Source organism: Epinephelus fuscoguttatus, linkage group LG21 (genome assembly GCF_011397635.1).
Source record: "Epinephelus fuscoguttatus linkage group LG21, E.fuscoguttatus.final_Chr_v1".
Lineage (NCBI taxonomy): Eukaryota > Metazoa > Chordata > Actinopteri > Perciformes > Serranidae > Epinephelus > Epinephelus fuscoguttatus.
Window position 1 is genome coordinate 38,401,817 of NC_064772.1, and position 19,691 is coordinate 38,421,507.

The 19,691-nt window shown below is 40.1% G+C and overlaps 1 protein-coding gene across 2 annotated transcripts in view; it reads right to left on the reverse strand.

The window, feature by feature from the left end:
- The window catches only part of LOC125881972 (NACHT, LRR and PYD domains-containing protein 12-like), a 68,976-nt gene that overhangs the window by 42,321 nt on the left and 6,964 nt on the right, over positions 1–19,691 (reverse strand). Inside the window, exons 3-14 of one of the 2 annotated variants that reach the window (XM_049565506.1) lie at positions 17,649–17,822; positions 12,965–13,138; positions 7,963–8,136; positions 6,651–6,824; positions 6,116–6,162; positions 5,536–5,681; positions 5,019–5,074; positions 3,090–3,307; positions 2,446–2,717; positions 2,069–2,182; positions 1,819–1,960; positions 455–895 (exon numbers count right to left, since the gene is read on the reverse strand). In XM_049565506.1, the coding sequence (XP_049421463.1) occupies positions 543–895; positions 1,819–1,960; positions 2,069–2,182; positions 2,446–2,717; positions 3,090–3,307; positions 5,019–5,074; positions 5,536–5,681; positions 6,116–6,162; positions 6,651–6,824; positions 7,963–8,136; positions 12,965–13,138; positions 17,649–17,822 (2,044 nt within the window). In that variant the 3' untranslated portion in view covers positions 455–542. Of the gene's footprint in view, positions 1–232; positions 896–1,818; positions 1,961–2,068; positions 2,183–2,445; positions 2,718–3,089; positions 3,308–5,018; positions 5,075–5,535; positions 5,682–6,115; positions 6,163–6,650; positions 6,825–7,962; positions 8,137–12,964; positions 13,139–17,648; positions 17,823–19,691 lie in introns of both variants that reach the window. The other variant, XM_049565504.1, reaches the window with a different exon arrangement.

A 19,691-nucleotide genomic window follows, 5' to 3' on the forward strand; every position in this document is an offset into this window, starting at 1 on the left:
TTGCTGAGTGCTGTGTTTCAGCACCGTACCATTGTCAGCTTGTTGTTGACTGTGAAGTCAACACTCTGTAGCGTTACGTTAGCTATCTAAATAACATTCAGGTCAAGATGTTGTTGTCATTAAAAAAAACAGCTGTGAGAGCTTGTTTTTATGAAGCGCTGGGATGAGGCTTGACCCAGCACCAAGAAAAACACTCTGTAAACACAGGCCCTCAGATGAAAATTGAAGGGACCTAAGTAGTTTTATGCAGCCAAGTTCAGGTTCATAATCTTCACTTGGAAATCTTTCTCGATGTTTTTCTAAATGATTATTTTCACATCTATCTGATGCTCCAGCTGCTTCTTCTTTGTCCATCAGTGAAGTTCTGCCTCCATCTAGTGTCTGAATACAGAACAACACCTCTTTCTCCCTCTTAACTCAATCACTTTCAGAGTGAAAGTCCACTTATTAAAACCTTTCATTCAAAGATGACAGTAAGTAATGTGAAACAGTCAGCTCTTACAGAGATTCATCATCACACTCCTCAGTTTCTTGTTTTTGCTTCAGCTTAATTTCAGCACTCTGGAAAGATGTGGATCCACCTCACAGAGAGCAGCGATCAGAACTGAACAGGCTTCAGTTCCCTTGTTCCGCACCGTGTCGATCACGTGTCGTGCTTTGTCTGCTCTGAGTTTTGCTCTGGCCGACTGCATTTCATCATCATTTATAACCTGACGCTCCAGGAGTTTATCCAGAAGCTGGTTCAGATTAGGATCAGACACTCTGTTTACAAACTGTGTCCGAACTGAGAACAGCCTCTGCTCTGCTGGGACACTGTCCTCTGCTGGGACGCTGTCCTCTGCTGGGACACTGTCCTCTGCTGGGACGCTCCTCTGTGGAATTTGCTCTCTTGAACCTGGAAGATAACCGAGGAAAGACATTTGTTTAACTGTAAAGCTTCTTGAGACACATTGTGATTTGTGATATTGAGCTATATAAATAAGATGGACTTGACTTGAAATGTGACTTCAGTCAGTTTAGATGCTGGTGTGGTCCATACTCCTCAATACCACTAACAAGTGTATCTGCCCGTGACATGGAGGCCAAGTTTGTTCACTCTGTCTCTTGTTCCCTACGATGTAACACTGGCACTCATGTGTTAGCTCATCCTGAAGCTTCATTAATCTGCCTCACAAACACAGAAAGAAGCTCTGGGTCCCTCTTACTATGAAACTGATAACTGTCCTCAGGAAGGAAGTGAGACGTCAGGGATACATCAACTTCACAGCTTCAATGAGCTGAAAGGTTTTCTTCCCATTCAGAGGTGTAGTGCTGCTGGAGCGCAGCAGAAAGACGCTCTGACACCTTTTCCTCCAAATAAGGAAACAGAATATTCACAGTTCATATAATCAGGCTGAAATTCAAGCACCTGCAGATTTAATCATCGCTCAGTCATAAGGCACGATTCAACATTTTAAGAACGGCATCACGTGGCATAAAGTGTACAGACTTGATCTCAAGGTTTGTAACCAAGAAACAAGAACACATGAACTGGATCCAAGAAGAAATATTTCACAGGAGCTCCACAGACAGTTCTCTCTGGAAATAGATACTAAGTCCTTCTTTGAACTGTTTTCATGGGGAAATATCTGGTGATGTGTTCTACTGCCATGTTTCAGTCTACTGAAGCACAAATAAAGATGGCAAGTGTTAATCATGACCCACTGATCAGGGCTCATTTCCACTTCATACTAACATCATCTGTGTTGGGTCTACTTTATTCTTTTCTGTTGTATGTGTATCAGATGGAGTGATGCTGCAGGTGGACGAAGACTTTACCCATCAGATCAACGTCATGCTCCCAGACTCTTGTCTGTCTTCCGTCTTGGACTGTTACAGTCACTTCTGGTGTGTTTGTAGGCAGGCGGATCTCAAACGTTGGGTGATAATTTGGTCCAAACTCCAGGTCGAACTCTGCTTTCTGAAAACCAAAGTGTGAGTATCTCCACGGTATCCAAAGTGTGAAGGTCTGATGAATCGTACCAGCATGTTACGGCACTAACAAAGACTTGAATTAAAAAGTCCTCACCTTAGGCTGTACTTTAATGGCCTGAGGACAGTGAGCAGTGTAACTTTGATCTTTGATGAGTTTACATGTGGAAGGAGCCTGGATGTTCTTGCAAAGTTGCTGTTGTGGGCTCACCTACAGAGACATTGGAACAGCTTAATATTAAATTAGTCATATAATACAAAGAAAAACAGGAAATCTGTCTGAGACGTTACAGCCAGAGAAAGTTTGAATTATTCTATTATCAAAACTTGACTGACTTTGTGACACTCAAAGTTTTAGTATAAACTGTTTCAGGGTTCATTTGAACATCTGACTGTTGTTTTTAGACTGACTTGAAAAATTGTGAACGTGTCCTTTCAGAAAAATCAGCTGACAGCTGTAACATGAAGCTTCACCTCCGTCAGAGGGATGTTTCTTGGCAGGAGAAGCACATTGAGTTTTTGCCTCTGTGTTTCTGGGATTGGTGGTCCGAGGAACAGCAGAACTTGGCCGTTGACTAGTTTTAGGTTGCTCAAAAACCTCGTGACGATATCCCAGACCAGGCCAAAGGCAGAGAGGTGAGGAACAGTGACAACCACATGAGTGTCTGTAATCTCCTGCGACTTGAGGACGCTCATTCCATCGTCAGTGATGTGGACAACAGACAACAGGCCATCAGGGAGCGGAGCTGTGAACAGAGTTGTTAAACTTTTGTTTGGCTGATAACAACCTCAGGACAATGTTACTCCTAATTTTAATGTATTCAGTGAGTCTAGTCGTTGTGGAAGATAACTGTTGTCCAGGTTGAGCAATTTATCAAACACAGCTGTCAGTGTTGGTGGATGGGAGCCAAAGAAGGAGGCGGAGAGAGAGGGCAAGAGAAAGAGCAGCATTCCTGGCCGACCCCTTCATGTTCACTAAGCAGCTCCTTGGCCAGAAGAGGACCGGCTGCCATCAGTGATCACCTCAGGTGAACCTACAGCGACACCAGGAGAGACCAACCACCAGGACTTCAGAGATTTATCATTGTTCTAACAAAACTCTCAAACTCATCTTTTACCATCCATAATTTCACAGTGTGGGAGGTGGAGCTGACAGACAGCAGCTTCCTCTGAACACTTGATTTCAAACAGCGGCCCTGCAGCCATCTTGCCAGCTGACTGGAGGACGATCTCATCCCATTGGACAGTGTTGTACAGCAGCTCCGCCTCCTGAGCCATAACAAACACCAGTCCAGTCAAAGCACAGTGGAACACACCTGGACCAGGACACCTGAACCTGTAGGACACAGAAGGACTGATTACAACAAGCTTTCAGTCTGTTGGTCAATGATGTGTTGAGTTGAGCCGTGCAGACGCTCTGTGTTTTTATTCATCTTGTACGTGGTGTTTAACATGATGTCATCTTCCTTTCTGTGAGGTCACAACCTGCGATCCATCCCATCGTCCTACAGACACATCATTGATTCTTTAGGTGATTGATCAGGTGTCCTGACCTCAACCTGAACATTAAACAAAAAACAATCTTGCTGATTCTAAAAAACCTCGGTGGAACAAATTTGGGACTAAAGTCAGGGTTAGTGCACACAGCATCTGCCAGGCAACACAAACACTAAATCCATCCAGCTTTTGTCCTGGTAAGAATTCAGAAAAACTACAAATGTGATTGTTGCATCACTTAAAAGTTGGAGACCAAACTGACTTTGTGCACAATAGAGTGAAGCAGCAGCTGCACAAGTATGAAGTGTATGAGTGTTCAAAGTGAACAGTATACACTGAAAGGAGTTGAACTGACAGGTGAAGTGTGTGTGGAGGGTTTCTGAAGCTGTTGGACCATCTGACTTGCAGTTCTGATGCAGTATACTGATGCTTTAAGCAGGGTTATCATAGTAAACTAAAACTAAAACTAAAATCAGCAGTGAAAATATTTGTAATAAACTGAAACTACATAAGAACTAAAACTAAACTGGAAACTAAAACTAAAACAGTTTGAACTGCTTCAAAAACTAATGAATGTAAAACACAAATGAATGTTAATTAATTTCAGTTTCAGTTTCAGAAATTAAGGTGACTTGACATTCCAGGAGATGGCGCTATGCCACAACTGCTTCACATCAGACACTAAAGCAGCACAAAGATTTAAAGCCGTTCCTATAGAGTTCTCCAACCATGTATTTTATATGTATGTGTAGTAAACGTCTGAGATGTTATACCTGGCCCTAATAAACAAACAAACACTACTGTAAAACTACAACTGAACTAAAACTGGCAAACACACTCTAAAAACTGACTAAAGGGAAATTAAAAGAGTCAAAACCAAAATAACATTTAACTGAAATCAAACATTCATTAAACCCAGGCTGTGAGCATGAAAGCAACTGAACTGTGCTGAAGAGGTGGGAAAGGGCAATGAAAGGAGGTTAAGTGGAGGCTGAAGTGTGAGTGATGAAAGGAGGTGAAGTGGAGGTTAAAGTGTGAGTGATGAAAGGAGGTGAGGTGGAGGTTAAAGTGTGAGTGATGAAAGGAGGTGAAGTGGAGGCTGAAGTGTGAGTGATGAAAGAAGGTGAAGTGGAGGTAAAAGTGTAAGTGATGAAAGGAGGTGAAGTGGAGGTTAAAGTGTAAGTGCTGAAAGGAGGTGAAGTGGAGGTTAAACTGCAAGTGATGAAAGGAGGTGAGGTGGAGGTTAAAGTGTGAGTGATGAAAGGAGGTGAAGTGGAGGCTGAAGTGTGAGTGATGAAAGAAGGTGAAGTGGAGGTAAAAGTGTAAGTGATGAAAGGAGGTGAAGTGGAGGTTAAAGTGTAAGTAATGAAAGGAGGTGAAGTGAAGGTTATAATGAAAGGAGGTGAAGTGAAGGTTAAAGTGTAAGTGATGAAAGGAGGTGAAGTGGAGGTTAAAGTGTAAGTGATGAAAGGAGGTGAAGTGGAGGTTAAAGTGTAAGTGTTGAAGGAGTTGATGAGGTTGAAGTATTGTGCATATTCTGATGTGGTCACCTGTATGAAGTCTTTCCAGACTCTGTCAACAGTTCAGGTGTGAAACTTAACGTGTCCTAAAGTTTAAAAAGGAACAAACAGAGTTCATTAGAACACATTGAGACGGGAGCAGAAACTGGCCACCCAACTCTCCCAGTTATGTACAGGTGACAGGATCCTCACTGCTTCACTTTCTACTCTATGTTAACTCTTTACTATGTATTCATCACTTCACTGCTCTGTGTCAAAATGACTCCATTATTGTTATTACTCAGTGAAATGATCCTGCACAAGTGAAGCCTGCAGGACTCTGTTGGACAGCAGCTGCTGGTTTCATAGATGAGGAAGTAGAAATGAGTTTGGAGGAGTTTCTGATGGAAGAGGAGGAGCAGAGAGTGAGAGGAAAAGGAGAATGAAGAAGAGAAGGAATATTAAACCCTGGAGGGGGTGAAACTAAGAAACCCCAGTCTGATCACTGACAAATTAATAAAAATGTTCAAGTGAAAAACTGATATTTGTGTTCAGATCCTCTTCACACCAGCTGCTGCTGCTGCTGCTTCAACCTCTCTGGATCATCAGGACACAGCTGATCCTCTTCATCCACACTGTCCTCTCTTCTGTCCTCAGACACATCCAGGTTTGTCTTTGACGTGGACGCATCAGCTGGGTGATTAGAGACAATAGCTGGACAGAAGAAGACACACAGCACATGTCAAACTCACTTTTGGACATCCTGGAGACCAAACATTCAGAAACCTGAAACAGCAACGTCCCCAGTTCAAGACGAGCAGAGCCCTTTGTAGCATGTCTCTGTCCCCATGTTTCCTGTTGGTATCTACTGACAAACCCTCCAATAAAGTCCAAATGTAGAACAACATCATGTTTAAGTCAAGACCAAGTCTAAAGGAGGTCGATACCAAGGTAAGACAGAGATTCAAGAGAGTGGTGCAGCAAGACATCATGTTTCCCAACATGCAAAGCAGAACAGAACAAAGACAAAGACCTGCTGTGGTTACTGGGATTAACCAGCACCATAAAGCACACAGCAGACAATCTTCCAGTTATGCTCCTGCTGTAATAACACTTTCTTTAAGGTATTCCAGTGGGCTTTTACTCACCTCCTTCATGTCTGACAGGTTTAGCATTGTATATCCTGCCATTCGCCCTGAAGGAATAAACACAAATACAGCAGTTATCTTATGAGCAGAGGTCAAATCTTCCTCCTCATCTTCTGGACTCCAGTCAATGTGACAGATGAACCTTTAACAGTGAAGAACTGAGACCTATATACACCAACACATTTCAGATACACTAACGTCAGTGAAGTGACCATTTATAGCAAATATTCACACAGTTAGATCAGTCAGAAAAGGCTCTGCTGTCTGAGGGAGCTCTCAGTGAATCTGAGCAGTGACAAGGAGAACCAATCCCCTCTTAATGAACAGACATGAACATTCAATCTGAAATCAACAACACTAAAAACTTGGTGTGAGCGTATCAGAGTCAGAATATCAGTGAGAAGTGTCAGGTTATAATGGAGACACTGTATGAATATGATTGGATGTTAATGGTCAGCTCACTGTATTGTCCAAAACACCACCTGAGAACAACAGATAGGCTCATCAAAACTGACTGACTGCAACATCTACTGACTTCAGAGTCTTCAGTCTACAGTGTGGACTCTCCAGAAAATCACACAGCAGCTTCACTCCTGAATCCTGCAGCTTGTTGTAGCTCAGGTCCAGCTCTGTCAGATGGGAGGGGTTGGACTTCAGAGCTGAGGCCAGAGAAACACAGCTGATCTCTGACAAACTGCAGTCCCACAAGCTGAATAAAGAATAAAAGAAGAAGATAAAACTCCATTAACGATCCAATCAGATGTGTTCAGGTTTTAAATGTGTAGCTCAACATTACTATGTCCTAATCAATGAGCTTTTCCCTAAAATGAGTAGCGTGACTTTGTCATTGTGTTATTGTGGATCATCATAATGTCAGCCTTCTACAGACATCATCCAAATGTCACCACAACATTCATACACCTATTCATGTCAACACTGATTAATAACATGCTGCTGATCATTAAAGGATCAATATTGTATTGATCCTTTAAATCCTTTAACAACTAACAGTGGACATTTCCTACACTTTCTTTAACAAACACAAGTCTTTAAAAACCACAGAGACATTTTGTCCTCAAAGCTCTTTATCCTTGGATTTTATTAAAATTATCATTATAATTAATTCATGATGTCTAATTATTCATTTAATCGTATATAAATGAACCCCCCGCCCCCTTTTGTTTTTTCTCTGCACTGTGTCCGATGTATTTCTTGACGTTTATTAGATTATTTTTCACTGATAACTCAGTGTGCTTCCTGTTGTCATTTATCTTTTGTTGTATTTGTAGTTCTTTTGTCTGTTTTTCTCCTGAAGTTGAGGGAAGGTCTGTTTGTATAAGCCTGTGGCTTCTTGACCTCTCCTGATACATTTTTTTTATTTATTTATTTTTTACTATTTAGATTTTATGCAGTTTTACATGTGTGCAGATAAAATAATTGTGGGTTGATGACCACATATGTTTGACTAATGCACACGTGCATCTGTGTAGACATGTGGAGTTGAATCTCTGTGTACTAATGTGTGTAAATGTTGTGTTTATTTCACACACAGTTGGTCCTGTGTGATTATTACTTTATTTGATTCTATTCTATTGTTTAATCTTTGATATTCCACTTCTGTGTTTTCTCCTGTAAACTGCTGTGTTTGAGAAAGATTCAATAAATCAACTGTTCATTAAAGAAACACAAGTCTTTGTGACTGCAGACTACATTTATACAAGAAACATGAAAATATAAACAAAAGTTCATTCACAACTTTATAGATAGAAGTTATGTTTGTACATAAATTAGCTTCAATTGTTAAACATGTAAGATCTACAACAGTAACAGAGAGTCAGTGAACTGACCTCAGAGTCTTCAGTCTACAGTGTGGACTCTCCAGAAAATCACACAGCAGCTTCACTCCTGAATCCTGCAGGTTGTTGTAGCTCAGGTCCAGCTCTGTCAGATGCGAGGGGTTGGACTTCAGAGCTGAGGCCAAAGAAACACAGATGATCTCTGACAAACTGCAGCCACTCAATCTGAATAAAGAATAAAAGATGTAAGTTTAGAAGACAATGTTCCTGCTTGAAATCATTCAGTGTTTAATAATGTGTTCAGAGCTGAAGAAGGTTTAGAATGTAGAAGTTTAGAAAATGGAAACTCCAAACAGCTGAACTCAACAGGATGCAGCTTAAAAACTGTAAAATACAAAAAGTGAAAAAGAGCTCTCATTAATATTAATGACAATGTGCTGCTACTTCAATAAAGACGCAGTGACTTTGGAGTGAATGATTCAGTGTAGGATTTGATTTGTTATATTAAGGTTTTAAATCTGCTGCATTGACATGAATTAGAGGTGTTTATTAAATGTAATACATTTACAATAATTACACACAGTAAGAAGTGATTTGACTGAATGAAATGTGGGATTTTGACAGGTTAAACAGGATCAAGTCATTAAAGGCCAGTTTATTCTGATATATGAAGGAAGTGTAGGTTGTCTTCACTAACATCCTGATGTTTCACTTAGAGCTGAGGCTTCACTTAGTTCACTTACTGTACAGCTCAGTACAGCTCCACCAAACATGACTATCCTCACATGGACACTAATTATGGAAACCAAACATCTACAATCACTTCAAATCTGACTTTCACCATTTCACTGCATTCATAGTCAACTCAGTTTGATTGATACAGCCCAATATGACAAATGACAGATTGACATCAGGAGGCTTTACAGTGTGTGCGACCCCCTCTGTCCTCACAGCCTCCATCCAGAGAAGTCATGTCACATGTTGCTCATGTCGTTTGGTGTACAGATTGTAAAAACCTCTGAGACTCATTTGTGATTGAGGACTATAGAAATCAAAGTGAGCTGGTGTGAAATGTCAAAATGAGCTTCACTGTGGTCTTTGTCCTCACTAATGTCTCATCAGCAGCCTTGTATGTGTCAACACAGACGACAGCCTAAATAAATGTTCTCAAGACTCTAATGAACGTCCTCTGTTGGACCTCTGAGAGGACAGTTCAGACACGTGGTCACATGGTCATCACTGATATCATCATACCTGTGTGGTCATTCATAAGACCATGCTGACTCAGTTACAGATATTTAACATCCTGTGTTGAGTTCACAGTGAGCGACCATGACAGCAGATCACAGGAAAGGTTGGCTTTAAAAGTTCATCATCCCAACTCTGAACTGGAGAAGAGTTTCTGCTACTGTGCACCGTACTACTGTGTGTGTGTGTGTGTGTGTGTGTGTGTGTGTGTGCTGAACGATCAATATCAATGATCAGACATTATCTACTTCAGTGAGTAAACTTCATCAATTTCAAACAGGGCCCTGTTTCAGGACGCAGGCTCAACAAACTCTGAGTCTGATCCTGATCTCAGAGTTTTCTGAGCCTGAGCTGAGAAACTCTGAGTTTTCAGATCCAGAACAGCTGATCAGAATGAACTGAATTAACTCTGAGTATGTTCAGCCTGGGGGAAGTGTGTTGACGGTGAGCACCAACAGACATCATCAGTGGAGCGCAGATGATTTTCAATGGCAGAAAGTGGAGTTCAAAGCAGAGCCACTTATTTCACCCCAACTGAACTGGAGACTTTAATGAGCGCGTATGTGGACTTCAGACATGTCTTCAAAATAAAATCTGATCCAGCAGCTGCAGCTAAACAGTGTGAGGTGTGATGGGTAAAGATTACAGAGTGTGTTAATAGGTAATGTGAAGTGACATCATGTGATGAGTTCATGTGTGTAACATACAGAAAACACATCAGCATGTTTATATATTAACAGTGTTCATATATTATTATTCAGCTATGAGATGGAGCCCAAACACACTGGGCACACACTCAGCATCAGACACACACATATTAAACACACTGGGCACACACTCTGCATCAGACACACACATATTAAGCACACTGGGGAGAAATTTAACTTCTGCTGATGTCATTGTGTCGACATGAGGCTGAGGTTAACTGACCTGCTGTGACATGACTTCATGTAATCTCCTTTGTTCTCACACGGAGCTATTATGGGATGTTGAGTCCCATCAATGAGCCAGAGACACTTTTCTTACACTGTCTCTCTGATGTGTTCAGTGTCTCTGATGTTATAAAGAGAAGAATCAAAGGACAGTGCATTAATGTGCTGTGATGAGGATGATGATGATGATCCAGGATGTGTAATATGTCATATATGTGTGTGGAACAGATTGTTAGATAAATGACAGAGTGTGAGGTCAAACAGTATCTTTCATACAGACACTCCTCCAAACAGGATCTGATCACGTCTCCTCACACAGCAGCCTCTGAATAAACTGGGCCTCAACGCCCACGACTTTATTCACACGCCGTGTCTCTCCTTCCTGCGACACGCTTAGTGGGCGATCGGCTTCGGGCTGAGATGAAGCAAACCTGTGAGCCAGCAGCTTCACAGAGTATGTTGCCATAGGAACTGACTCAGGGTTTCGCTGAACTGGCTTTGTGAAACAGAAAACTCAGAGTTTCATCTCAGGCTGAACAAACTCAGAGTTTTCACTGATCCTTCTCTCTGAAACAGGGCCCAGATCTGAGTTCAGAGGATCTTCTGTACACACATGTGACCATTTACCAACAATGATAAACATTCATTGACTTTAACAACTAACAGTGGACATCTTCTACGCTTTCTTTAACAAGTCTTTAAAAACCCCAGAAACATTTTGTCCTCAACATGTCACAGAATTCAACAACAAGACCATCAATTTATAACTCAGATCATAACGTGGTTCATCTCGTACCAACATATAAATCTAAACTGAAAAAGAGAAAACCAGAGAAAAAAGTCATCAGAGTTTGGTCACCTGAAAGCATAGAAAAACTGAGAGCATGCTTTGATTGTACTGTGTGGGAGGAGTTTCATCATGACTCCTTGGATGAAATTTCAACAGTAACAACAGACTACATAGAGTTTTGTGTGCAGTCAGTGATACCAACCAAGAAGATAAACATGTATCCAAACAATAAGATGTATTTCACTAAAGATGTCAAGCATACTATGGATCTGTGAAAGACTTCCTTCAAGAACAGGAACACAAGAGAATTAAAGCATGTAGACAAAGATTTACAGGGGACGTTACAAGAGGCCAAGAGGACACACAAGCTACAACTGGAAAAGGCTTTAAAAGCAACAATACTAAACAGCTGTGAAGGAAATGACTGGACTGTCAACCACTCAGAAAGCATTAGTGGCAGATACACTGAAGATATGTTTCTCTAGCTTTGAGAAAAAAAAAAGGGAACAATTCAAACCATGTTGTTGTTAACGTTCCTAATTCAGCTGTACTTATGCACTCAGACAGGATTAATGTGTCTGTTGAACAGGTGAGGAGGACTTTTAAACACCTACATCAGAGGAAGGCCACAGGACCAGATAACCTCAGTGCTTTTATTTTGAAATCATTTGCAGCTGAGCTTGTGCCTGTGTAGACATCTGTTTTCAGTCTCCTATAGACACTCACATAATTCCTGAAATGTGGAAGACCTCACATGTAACACCTCTTCCAAAGAAAGCATGTCCTAAGGCACTGGTTCCCAACCGGTGGGTCACAGGTCCACTCTGAACTGACAGCATGTGACTCATGAACATGTCAGGTTTGTAAAAATCACACTTTATTCTGGAGAACAGTGAAGTTACAGCACAGAGCTTTAATTTTGAAGTGTTGTTTCCTGCTGTAGAGTGAGTGACTAACAGAGAGCTACTTGACAGAGACAACAAACTAGCTCAGTGATATGGCCAAGAGCAAGTATGAAGCTGAATATATTAACCTGCATGGACCATGAGCTAATGACTGAGGAATAATCTGGACCACACGCTGACACAGGGAGAACATGTCAGAGCACCCAGAGGAAACCCACGCTGACACAGGGAGAACATGTCCGAGCACCTGGAGGAAGCACTATCCTTCTCATAGGACAGCCGCCATAAGCTTTTACAGTTCAACATTATCCACAGAACCTATTTGACCCCACAAAGACTCCGTAGGATCAATGAATCCATTTCACATCTTTGCCCTCCATGTAAAACAGAGACAGGTAACCTTATTCACATCTTCTGGAAATCTCATAAATTCAGACTTTATTGGGGATCAATATTGGAGATTCTTAAAGAGATGATTGGCTTTGAGATCTCCTGTTCACCTAAACTAGCCTGACTAGGCAACATATCTGATATCCCTCTCTCCAAAAGACACAAGCTTCACTTGATCAAACTGGCCATGATGGCTGCTAATAAATGTATTGCTGTATGATGGAAAAGTACAGATCCTCCCCCTGTTTCCATGTGGCTCAAAGAAATGTCCTCGTACATGACATCAGAAAAAATCATGTTCAATCTCAAAAGAAAACCACATCTCTCTGATAAATGCTGCTCTGCTTTTAGGAGCTACATGGGAAATATTTCACAGTCTGTTGTGGGTTGATGACCACATATCTTTGACTAATGCACACGTGCATCTGTGTAGACATGTGGAGTTGAATCTCTGTGTACTAATGTGTGTAAATGTTGTGTTTATTTCACACACAGTTGGTCCTGTGTGATTACTACTTTATTTGATTCTATTCTATTGTTTAATCTTTGATATTCCACTTCTGTGTTTTCTCCTGTAAACTGCTGTGTTTGACAAAGATTCAATAAATCAACTGTTAATTAAAGAAACACGTCTTTGTGACTGCAGACTACATTTATACAAGAAACATGAAAATATAAACAAAAGTTCATTCACAACTTTATAGATGGAAGTTATGTTTGTACATAAATTAGCTTCAATTGTTAAACATGTAAGATCTACAACAGTAACAAAGAGTCAGTGAACTGACCTCAGAGTCTTCAGTCTACAGTGTGGACTCTCCAGAAAATCACACAGCAACTTCACTCCTGAATCCTGCAGCCTGTTGAGGCTCAGGTCCAGCTCTGTCAGATGCGAGGGGTTGGACTTCAGAGCTGAGGCCAGAGAAACACAGCTGATCTCTGACAAACTACAGTCCCTCAATCTGAATAAAGGATAAAAGATGTAAGTTTAGAAGACAATGTTCCTGCTTGAAATCATTCAGTGTTTAATAATGTGTTCAGAGCTGAAGAAGGTTTAGAATGTAGAAGTTTAGAAAATGGAAACTCCAAACAGCTGAACTCAACAGGATGCAGCTTAAAAACTGTAAAATACAAAAAGTGAAAAAGAGCTCTCATTAATTTTAATGACAATGTGCTGCTACTTCAACAAGATGCAGTGACTTTGGAGAGAATGATTCAGTGTAGGATTTGATTTGTTATATTAAGGTTTTAAATCTGCTGTATTGACATGAATTAGAGGTGTTTATTAAATGTAATACATTTACAATAATTACACACAGTAAGAAGTGATTTGATTGAATGAAATGTGGGATTTTGACAGGTTAAACAGGATCAAGTCATTAAAGGCCAGTTTATTCTGATATATGAAGGAAGTGTAGGTTGTCTTCACTAACATCCTGATGTTTCACTTAGAGCTGAGGCTTCACTTAGTTCACTTACTGTACAGCTCAGTACAGCTCCACCAAACATGACTATCCTCACATGGACACTAATTATGGAAACCAAACATCTATAATCACTTCAAATCTGACTTTCACCATTTCACTGCGTTCATAGTCAACTCAGTTTGATTGATACAGCCCAATATGACAAATGACAGATTGACATCAGGAGGCTTTACAGTGTGAACAGAGTGCGACCCCCTCTGTCCTCACAGCCTCCATCCAGAGAAGTCATGTCACATGTTGCTCATGTCGTTTGGTGTACAGATTGTAAAAACCTCTGAGACTCATTTGTGATTTAGGACTATAGAAATCAAAGTGAGCTGGTGTGAAATGTCAAAATAAGCTTCACTGTGGTCTTTGTCCTCACTAATGTCTCATCAGCAGCCTTGTATGTGTCAACACAGATGACAGCCTAAATAAATGTTCTCAAGACTCTAATGAACGTCCTCTGTTGGACCTCTGAGAGGACAGTTCAGACACGTGGTCACATGGTCATCACTGATATCATCATACCTGTGTGGTCATTCATAAGACCATGCTGACTCAGTTACAGATATTTAACATCCTGTGTTGAGGTCACAGTGAGCGACCATGACAGCAGATCACAGGAAATGTTGGCTTTAAAAGTTCATCGTCCCAACTCTGAACTGGAGAAGGGTTTCTGCTACTGTGCACCGTACTACTGTGTGTGTGTGTGTGTGTGTGATGTTCTTAGGTCTCTCTTATTAAAAACACTTTTTCAATAAATGAAGTTGAACTAACTCAGTAACTTCAGTTGTGAACATCTCCATAGGATCAATGAATCCATTTCACATCTTTGACCTCCATGTAAAACAGAGACAGGTAACCGTATTCACATCTTCTGGAAATCTCATAAATTCAGACTTTATTGGGGATCAATATTGGAGATTCTTAAAGAGATCATTGGCTTTGAGAGCTCCTGTTCACCTAAACTAGCCTGACTAGGCAACATATCTGATATCCCTCTCTCCAAAAGAAACAAGCTTCACTTGATCAAACTGGCCGTGATGGCTGCTAATAAATGTATTGCTGTATGATGGAAAAGTACAGATCCTCCCCCTGTCTCCTTGTGGCTCAAAGAAATGTCCTCGTACATGACATCAGAAAAAATCATATTCAATCTCAAAAGAAAACCACATCTCTCTGATAAATGCTGCTCTGCTTTTAGGAGCTACATGGGAAATATTTCACAGTCTGTTGTGGGTTGATGACCACATATGTTTGACTAATGCACACGTGCATCTGTGTAGACATGTGGAGTTGAATCTCTGTGTACTAATGTGTGTAAATGTTGTGTTTATTTCACACACAGTTGGTCCTGTGTGATTATTACTTCATTTGATTCTATTCTATTGTTTAATCTTTGATATTCCACTTCTGTGTTTTCTCCTGTAAATTGCTGTGTTTGACAAAGATTCAATAAATCAGCTGTTAATTAAAGAAACACAAGTCTTTTGTGACTGCAGACTACATTTATACAAGAAACATGAAAATATAAACAAAAGCTCATTCACAACTTTATAGATAGAAGTTATGTTTGTACATAAATTAGGTTCAATTGTTAAACATGTAAGATCTACAACAGTAACAGAGAGTCAGTGAACTGACCTCAGAGTCTTCAGTCTACAGTGTGGACTCTCCAGAAAATCACACAGCAGCTTCACCCCTGAATCCTGCAGGTTGTTGTAGCTCAGGTCCAGCTCTGTCAGATGCGAGGGTTGGACTTCAGAGCTGAGGCCAGAGAAACACAGCTGATCTCTGACAAACTGCAGCCACTCAATCTGAATAAAGAATAAAAGATGTAAGTTTAGAAGACAATGTTCCTGCTTGAAATCATTCAGTGTTTAATAATGTGTTCAGAGCTGAAGAAGGTTTAGAATGTAGAAGTTTAGAAAATGGAAACTCCAAACAGCTGAACTCAACAAGATGCAGCTTAAAAACTGTAAAATACAAAAAGTGAAAAAGAGCTCTCATTAATATTAATGACAATGTGCTGCTACTTGAATAAAGATGCAGTGACTTTGGAGAGAATGATTCAGTGTAGGATTTGATTTGTTATATTAAGGTTTTAAATCTGCTGCATTGACATGAATTAGAGGTGTTTATTAAATGTAATACATTTACAATAATTACACACAGTAAGAAGTGATTTGACTGAATGAAATGTGGGATTTTGACAGGTTAAACAGGATCAAGTCATTAAAGGCCAGTTTATTCTGATATATGAAGGAAGTGTAGGTTGTCTTCACTAACATCCTGATGTTTCACTTAGAGCTGAGGCTTCACTTAGTTCACTTACTGTACAGCTCAGTACAGCTCCACCAAACATGACTATCCTCACATGGACACTAATTATGGAAACCAAACATCTATAATCACTTCAAATCTGACTTTCACCATTTCACTGCGTTCATAGTCAACTCAGTTTGATTGATACAGCCCAATATGACAAATGACAGATTGACATCAGGAGGCTTTACAGTGTGAACAGAGTGCGACCCCCTCTGTCCTCACAGCCTCCATCCAGAGAAGTCATGTCACATGTTGCTCATGTCGTTTGGTGTACAGATTGTAAAAACCTCTGAGACTCATTTGTGATTTAGGACTATAGAAATCAAAGTGAGCTGGTGTGAAATGTCAAAATAAGCTTCACTGTGGTCTTTGTCCTCACTAATGTCTCATCAGCAGCCTTATATGTGTCAACACAGACGACAGCCTAAATAAATGTTCTCAAGACTCTAATGAACGTCCTCTGATGGATCTCTGAGAGGACAGTTCAGACACGTGGTCACATGGTCATCACTGATATCATCATACCTGTGTGGTCATTCATAAGACCATGCTGACTCAGTTACAGATATTTAACATCCTGTGTTGAGGTCACAGTGAGCGACCATGACAGCAGATCACAGGAAATGTTGGCTTTAAAAGTTCATCGTCCCAACTCTGAACTGGAGAAGGGTTTCTGCTACTGTGCACCGTACTACTGTGTGTGTGTGTGTGTGTGTGTGTGTGTGTGTGTGTGTGTGTGTGTGTGTGTGTGATGTTCTTAGGTCTCTCTTATTAAAAACACTTTTTCAATAAATGAAGTTGAACTAACTCAGTAACTTCAGTTGTGAACATCTCCATAGGATCAATGAATCCATTTCACATCTTTGCCCTCCATGTAAAACAGAGACAGGTAACCGTATTCACATCTTCTGGAAATCTCATAAATTCAGACTTTATTGGGGATCAATATTGGAGATTCTTAAAGAGATCATTGGCTTTGAGAGCTCCTGTTCACCTAAACTAGCCTGACTAGGCAACATATCTGATATCCCTCTCTCCAAAAGAAACAAGCTTCACTTGATCAAACTGGCCGTGATGGCTGCTAATAAATGTATTGCTGTATGATGGAAAAGTGCAGATCCTCCCCCTGTCTCCTTGTGGCTCAAAGAAATGTCCTCGTACATGACATCAGAAAAAATCATGTTCAATCTCAAAAGAAAACCACATCTCTCTGATAAATGCTGCTCTGCTTTTAGGAGCTACATGGGAAATATTTCACAGTCTGTTGTGGGTTGATGACCACATATCTTTGACTAATGCACACGTGCATCTGTGTAGACATGTGGAGTTGAATCTCTGTGTACTAATGTGTGTAAATGTTGTGTTTATTTCACACACAGTTGGTCCTGTGTGATTATTACTTTATTTGATTCTATTCTATTGTTTAATCTTTGATATTCCACTTCTGTGTTTTCTCCTGTAAACTGCTGTGTTTGACAAAGATTCAATAAATCAGCTGTTAATTAAAGAAACACAAGTCTTTTGTGACTGCAGACTACATTTATACAAGAAACATGAAAATATGAACAAAAGCTCATTCACAACTTTATAGATAGAAGTTATGTTTGTACATAAATTAGGTTCAATTGTTAAACATGTAAGATCTACAACAGTAACAGAGAGTCAGTGAACTGACCTCAGAGTCTTCAGTCTACAGTGTGGACTCTCCAGAAAATCACACAGCAGCTTCACCCCTGAATCCTGCAGGTTGTTGTAGCTCAGGTCCAGCTCTGTCAGATGCGAGGGGTTGGACTTCAGAGCTGAGGCCAGAGAAACACAGCTGATCTCTGACAAACTGCAGCCACTCAATCTGAATAAAGAATAAAAGATGTAAGTTTAGAAGACAATGTTCCTGCTTGAAATCATTCAGTGTTTAATAATGTGTTCAGAGCTGAAGAAGGTTTAGAATGTAGAAGTTTAGAAAATGGAAACTCCAAACAGCTGAACTCAACAAGATGCAGCTTAAAAACTGTAAAATACAAAAAGTGAAAAAGAGCTCTCATTAATATTAATGACAACGTGCTGCTACTTCAATAAAGACGCAGTGACTTTGGAGTGTTGTTTCAGTGTAGGATCTGATTTGTTATATTAAGGTTTTAAATCTGCTGCATTGACATGAATTAGAGGTGTTTATTAAATGTAATACATTTACATAATTACACACAGTAAGAAGTGATTTGATTGAATGAAATGTGGGATTTTGACAGGTTAAACAGGATCAAGTCATTAAAGGCCAGTTTATTCTGATATATGAAGGAAGTGTAGGTTGTCTTCACTAACATCCTGATGTTTCACTTAGAGCTGAGGCTTCACTTAGTTCACTTACTGTACAGCTCAGTACAGCTCCACATTGGAAGTCTAAACTGTAAATGTGACACACAAATGTCATTTTCAAACGTTTAAATCCTGTTTTTCAGTTTTAAATTTGGAGTTGACATTTTAAAAACTCAATTTTAATCTCAGTGTGAATGTCATCAGTTCTGATATGACCTCATAAATATCAGCCTCATGTCTGCAGTTTAGTGTCAAAGAATAAATGATGAAGATAAAACTCCATTAATAATCCAATCAGATGTGTTCAGGTTTTAAATGTGTAGCTCAACATTACTATGTCCTAATCAATGAGCTTTTCCCTAACATGAGTAGAGTGACTTTGTCATTGTGTTATTGTGGATCATCATAATGTCAGCCTTCTACAGACATCATCCAAATGTCACCACAACATTCATACACCTATTCATGTCAACACTGATTAATAACATGCTGCTGATCATTAGAGGATCAATATCAAATCAGACATGTTGGACTACAAACTTCATTCTTTCATTTATTACATGAGCTTCTTCTTCCTGGATTTGGGAGCTCAGTAGGTTTATGTCATTTAAAGGAGAGCTCCACATTTGTTCCAGTGTGTCTTCAAACAACAGCCACATGTCATATGTACATTAACAGAGTTATTGGTGGCAGCAATCGTTCCTCCGTCCACATTGAATGTGAAGTGGTCCTTCATAACACAACTACACTGTAAAAAATGACTCCATAAGTTCAGCTGGAACTAATATGAAGCTTCTGCAGTGTGAGTCAGACACATCAAGTGTGTGTCCACCAAAGTTACAGACTATTGAGGACCAAAGTCCCTCTTTGAGTTACTATTCCTCCACTGCAGCTCAACAAGGACACACTGTCAAACACAACACACTCACTTGATATGTGTAACTCAGACTGCTGAAGCCTCAGATTAGTTTCACATCAACTTTACAAGTCATTTTTACACAGAACAAGACTGTGGATTTTGTCCTCCATCTGGTAACATCGGAGTCAGGTTATAAGGGGATTGTTTGACAGACAGTACAGACACAAGGAATGATTACAGACACCAACAACTCTTTGAATGTACATATGGACACCTGAGCATTGTACTGACACAGAGCTGAAAAATATCAACCTGTCCTTTAAGACAAAGATGTTTCTGAAGCAGAACATTGATTTGTTCTTTGCTTCAGTCTAAAGGTCTGTGACTTCAAATGATCAGACGATGCTGACATGAAAACAGAGCAACAGTTAGATCTGCTGGGAAATAACTTAGAACCTTCAAAACCTCATTTGATGATGTCACTCATAATCATCACTTCAGTGACTTGGGGTTGGTGCAGAACTTGTTTGTTGAAGAGTGCTGCAC